Raw genomic sequence first — 4,506 nt, 5'->3', positions numbered from 1 at the left:
AGGTGAGTAAGCAATTCTTAGTTATGGAGTAAATGACGGTGCCGGGCACAAGAAAGTGAAGTTTCTGGGCCAAAATTACTCTAATAAAAGGTGGATCAAGAGATGAAACTGATCCCAGAGCTTGGGACTGAAACTACTTGGCCACATGCCTACTATCTTAACCACTGTCTTATCCTAAACCCAGACTGTGCCAGGAATTTGACATGAATAACCTCTTGAAAGCTTTATAACAACTGTACCTTATGATGGAGAGTTCTAAGGTCCCTGTCTTACAGATGGGAGAACTGAAGCTTAGCAAGTCTCAGCAACTTGCCTAAGGTCCTGTAGCTCACACAGTGCCTGCCACAGTCCTGGTGCAACTGATCTTTCTCATCAGTGGATGCTGGGACAGACATGGTTGGTTATACCAAATAAGTGTTCTCTTCTACATCTCTTCTGCATACAAAGCCCTTATTTCATTTGGGTCTTTATTTACTTCTATGGTCAAAGAAGGTTGCACTTCCCCAGTCCTGGAGAACAAATTCTGATTGGTTTAAACCAATTATGGAAATATCCTTTCCTTTCAGGAATTGGTTTGGATCTGCACATGGGACCTAATACTGGCCAATGAAACTTTAGGAGAGATCTAAATGATGCGAGGATTTTGAAATGGTTTTAACTTTATGATATAAAAGAACACTCCTTGTAGTAGACATTAGCTGTGGCAATCATTACTGACTGCCATTTGCCAAATGTTCCCTGAACATAGCAGAATTCCGGTTCCTTTGATGGGTTGGTGGGTTGGTGGTGCCACGTAACCATTTCTGGCCAGTGGTTTGTGAGCAAGTGACATGTGTCATTTAAGTTGAGAGCATCTAATTGTAGGCATGAGCTCCTACAGAGCTCTCTTTCTTTGTCCTCTGGCATGAAACTGGAAATGTTCAAGATGGCAGCAGCTCCATCATCCTGAGTCCCTGAGTGACTATAATGCCAGTCCACAATAGACGTGGAGCATGAGTGGGAAGGAAACCTTTGTTGTTGTAAATCATTGAGATTTAGGGGAAGTTTTATTTGGTAGCAAATAGCCTATCTTGAGTGATACAGAAATCGGATCAGGAATGGGGTGATGCTGTAATCCGAAACAAATCACATGGCACTGGCTTAGACACAGAGCAAAGGGAATGAGAAAAGTTACTTGAAACCAGGAGAATGGAGACTCTAGCCTGAGACATTTTGGAAGGCAGATAATGTACTTAATGAACTTGCAGCTTAAGGGGAAGCAGTTGGAATACAGAACATTAGGAGTGACTGGTGGCCAAAGTTGGCTGAAAATTGGGAAGGCCTTGAGAGACAAAGCCCAATTAGAACTCAGTTTTTATCAAGGATAACAATCAAGGGTATAGCACTAATTAAATCATTATTAACTATTGTTAAAATCCCCAAATGAATTATTATGCTCCTAGAAAATCCTTAAGATACTCTCAGGTAGAGAAAATGGCTCGGAGAAAGAGCAGTCAAGAATATGGCTCTCCACGAATGCTTGGTAGACTAAGGTGGCTGCAAACACTGCCTCCCTCCCCCCAGAGAGAGAGAGGGGAACATCTTGAACAGAACAGTGGATGTGGGTTTTTGCACATGGAATTGACTGGAGGTGTATAAGAATCCTTAGGTCCCGATCTTTGGGAGACAGAAAGCTGGCTGAGAAAACTGCTCGTGTGGCAAGGAGGGCACATCTTCCAATGCCACTTCAGATGTAGCCAAGGAGGATAGTGGAAAAGAAGCTATCTCCCTGGAGAGTGGAGACGTGAGTCACAGAGAACAAGGGTTTGGGAAGCTCCCCTACCCTCCAAAGGAGCTGATTTGATGCTAATTCAGGAATCCTCCGCATCTACAAGATAAGAGGCCCTTGCAGTAGCTTCTCACTGGATTTTAGAAATGGTACAGAGCAGTGATTTCTATATGTCTCCCCTTCTTCCCCTTTCTGATGGTCATGAAGCCATTTTTTTGGTTCCATCATTGTATATTAGGTGTGTGGAGGACAAATCATTTGGCTTTTTAGTTCACTTGTTCTGACTTGGGTTCACTCATTTCCTGCCTAGTTCTTATGGACATCTGAGTTCTCAACCCTGCCGCCTACAGCAAGCTATTTGATGACATGAACTGAATGGTACTCCTGAAGTGCGTTGGACCGAGTTTCATTCCATGGCCCAGAGCTGATGCCTGAGTTCTGTGGGTGAGTTCACAATGCCCAGGGTGGTTCCTAGCCTCCTTCCGTAGTCTCTGGCTACCATTGCTGGCCACCCTGTGGCTGCTTAGCCTTTCTCTCCCCACTCTGTGGGGCCAGGTATTAATCAGCTGTGCCTACAAGAGTCTCTGCCAGGGGGCCCGACTCTTGGGCAACGATGTTGTCCTTCACTGTGACCGTCCCAAGGCACTCTGGTACTTCTCTTCCATTCTGGGGGAGGATCACTTGCTGCTGTCCTCAATGCCTAACGTAAAGAAACTGCCTCAGGGCAGCATCCAATTGACCAACCCTCAGCCCTCCCAGACAGGCCTCTATCACTGCCAGGACAATGACAGTGCTCTCGTGGTGGAGTATGAGATTGACTTCCAAGATGTCAGCATATTACGCACAAAGGCCTCCGCCAAAAGCCCCTGAAGAATGAGACCCGGAGGCTGGGTGGCAATGTACTCATCTTCACCCACTGGGAGCCCTGGCAGGACTGTAACCGCTGTGGGGAGCCAGGTGAGCGCAAACGCCTGGGGTACTGCTACATCCAGGAGCCCCTGGAAAAACCCATGCCCTGCTGGCTCTATCTGAGAGAGGAGAAGGTGCCATATAGCCGCGTGCGGCCTGAGCTGCAGGTGGAAGCCTGTCTTGTACCCTGCGACTACGTCAAGGAAATCACCCAGCCATACTTCACCTTTGACATTTACCAGTTGGGCAAGCTGACCAACAACATGTGGCTCACCTGCCCCTTGGCCTCCATCTACAGGTGACTGGACCAGGGCATCAGCCCTGCCTTTAACCCTCCCCCAGGCCTTGCTTCCTGTGCCTACCTGGGCCAGGGATTTATCTTCCGATGGAAAAGCGGGCTCTGCCTCCTGGCCCATAAGCCTTCATGGTCAGTCTGTGAAGGTAGGGGTCGCTTCCCTGGCTTGTTCAGATATTCATTCAGCAAGAATTCCCTGGTGCTCATTGTGAGCCAGGCCCCAGGCAGGCGATGTTGGGGACACACTGTGACCCAGAGAGACCCAGCCCCTGCCCTCAGAGGCTCCTGATGTTCGGGGGGAGACCAAATGCAAAACCTAGAGGCCAAAGCGCTTCAGCCTGTGCTCATGCCAACACAGACACTAGTGTGGCTTCTGTGTCCTCACTGGGCTCTGACTGATAGAATTTCTCCAACCATCCTTGCGCCAACGAACAGTATCTTTATTATTATACCTTTATAGTAAGTCATCATTCCTGGTAATATAGATTTTCCAACTTTGATTTTTAAGATTGTCTTGGTTGTCCTTGGCCTTTTGTATAAAAATTTTGGAATCAGCTTCTAGTTTCCATCCAAAAAAATCCTATTTTTTTAAAAAAAAACAGGGACTTCATTAAATCTAAAGATAAATCTGAGTAGAATCAATATGTTACAATATTTAATTGTCTTCCAATCCATGAACGTCATAAAGGCTTCCATTATGTAGGCTTTCTTTCATTTCTCCCTGTAATGTGGAGTTATTAATGTAGAGGTTTTATGTATATTTTATTCCTAGGTATTTGATTTTTTTCATGCTATCACAAATTGTGTCTTTCAAATTTCCTCTTCTAATTGTTAGTGGTATATAAAAATATATTTAGTATTTGTATATAACCTTGAATCTAATTATTTTGTTAGATTCGCTAGCCCCCAGTAAAATGCTGAATGGAGAAGTCAATGGCAGACATGATTATGTTATTCTTAATAGTTCACTATTCAGTATAATTCTGCTCTAGGTTTTTCTTTTTTTTTTTTTTTTTTTGAGGAAGATTAACTCTGAGCTAATATCTGCTGCCAATCCTCCTTTTTTTTTTTTTTTTTTGCTGAGGAAGATTGGCCCCGAGCTAACGTCTGTGCCCATCTTCCTCTCTTTTGTATGTGGGACACCTGCCTCAGCATGGCTTGATAAGAGGTTCATAGATCCGCACCCAGGATCCCAACTGGTGAACCCCGGGCCGCCAAAGCAGAGCGCACAAACTTAACCACTGTGCCACTAGGCCAGCCCCTTTAGATTTTTAATAGAAAAACTTATTAGATTAAGAAGATTCTGAGCCAGCCCTCATGGCCTAGTGGTTAAAGTTCAGTGCTCGCCACTTTGGTGGCCCGGGTTCACTTCCCACTCATGGAACCACACCACCCATCTGTCAATAGCCATGCTGTGGCAGCAGCTCACGTAGAAGAACTAGAAGGACTTACAACTAGGATGTACAACCATGCACTGGGCTTTGGGGAGAAAAACAAAAGATGAAGATTGGCAACAGATGTTAGCTCAGGCTGA

General features: G+C 45.3%; 1 protein-coding gene across 1 annotated transcript; it reads left to right on the top strand.

The window, feature by feature from the left end:
* Positions 1–2,143: 2,143 nt before the first annotated feature.
* LOC106829149 (protein FAM187B-like) lies at positions 2,144–3,106 on the top strand. The gene is given in 3 exon segments (XM_070499524.1): positions 2,144–2,157; positions 2,218–2,597; positions 2,600–3,106. Coding segments are annotated over 3 exon segments (774 nt in total). The 3' UTR covers positions 2,980–3,106.
* Positions 3,107–4,506: the final 1,400 nt, after the last annotated feature.

Source organism: Equus asinus, chromosome 26, assembly GCF_041296235.1.
Source record: "Equus asinus isolate D_3611 breed Donkey chromosome 26, EquAss-T2T_v2, whole genome shotgun sequence".
In the NCBI taxonomy this organism is placed as follows: Eukaryota; Metazoa; Chordata; class Mammalia; order Perissodactyla; family Equidae; genus Equus; species Equus asinus.
Note: the sequence above shows the minus strand (reverse complement) of the source record. Positions and strands in the feature narration are given on the sequence as shown.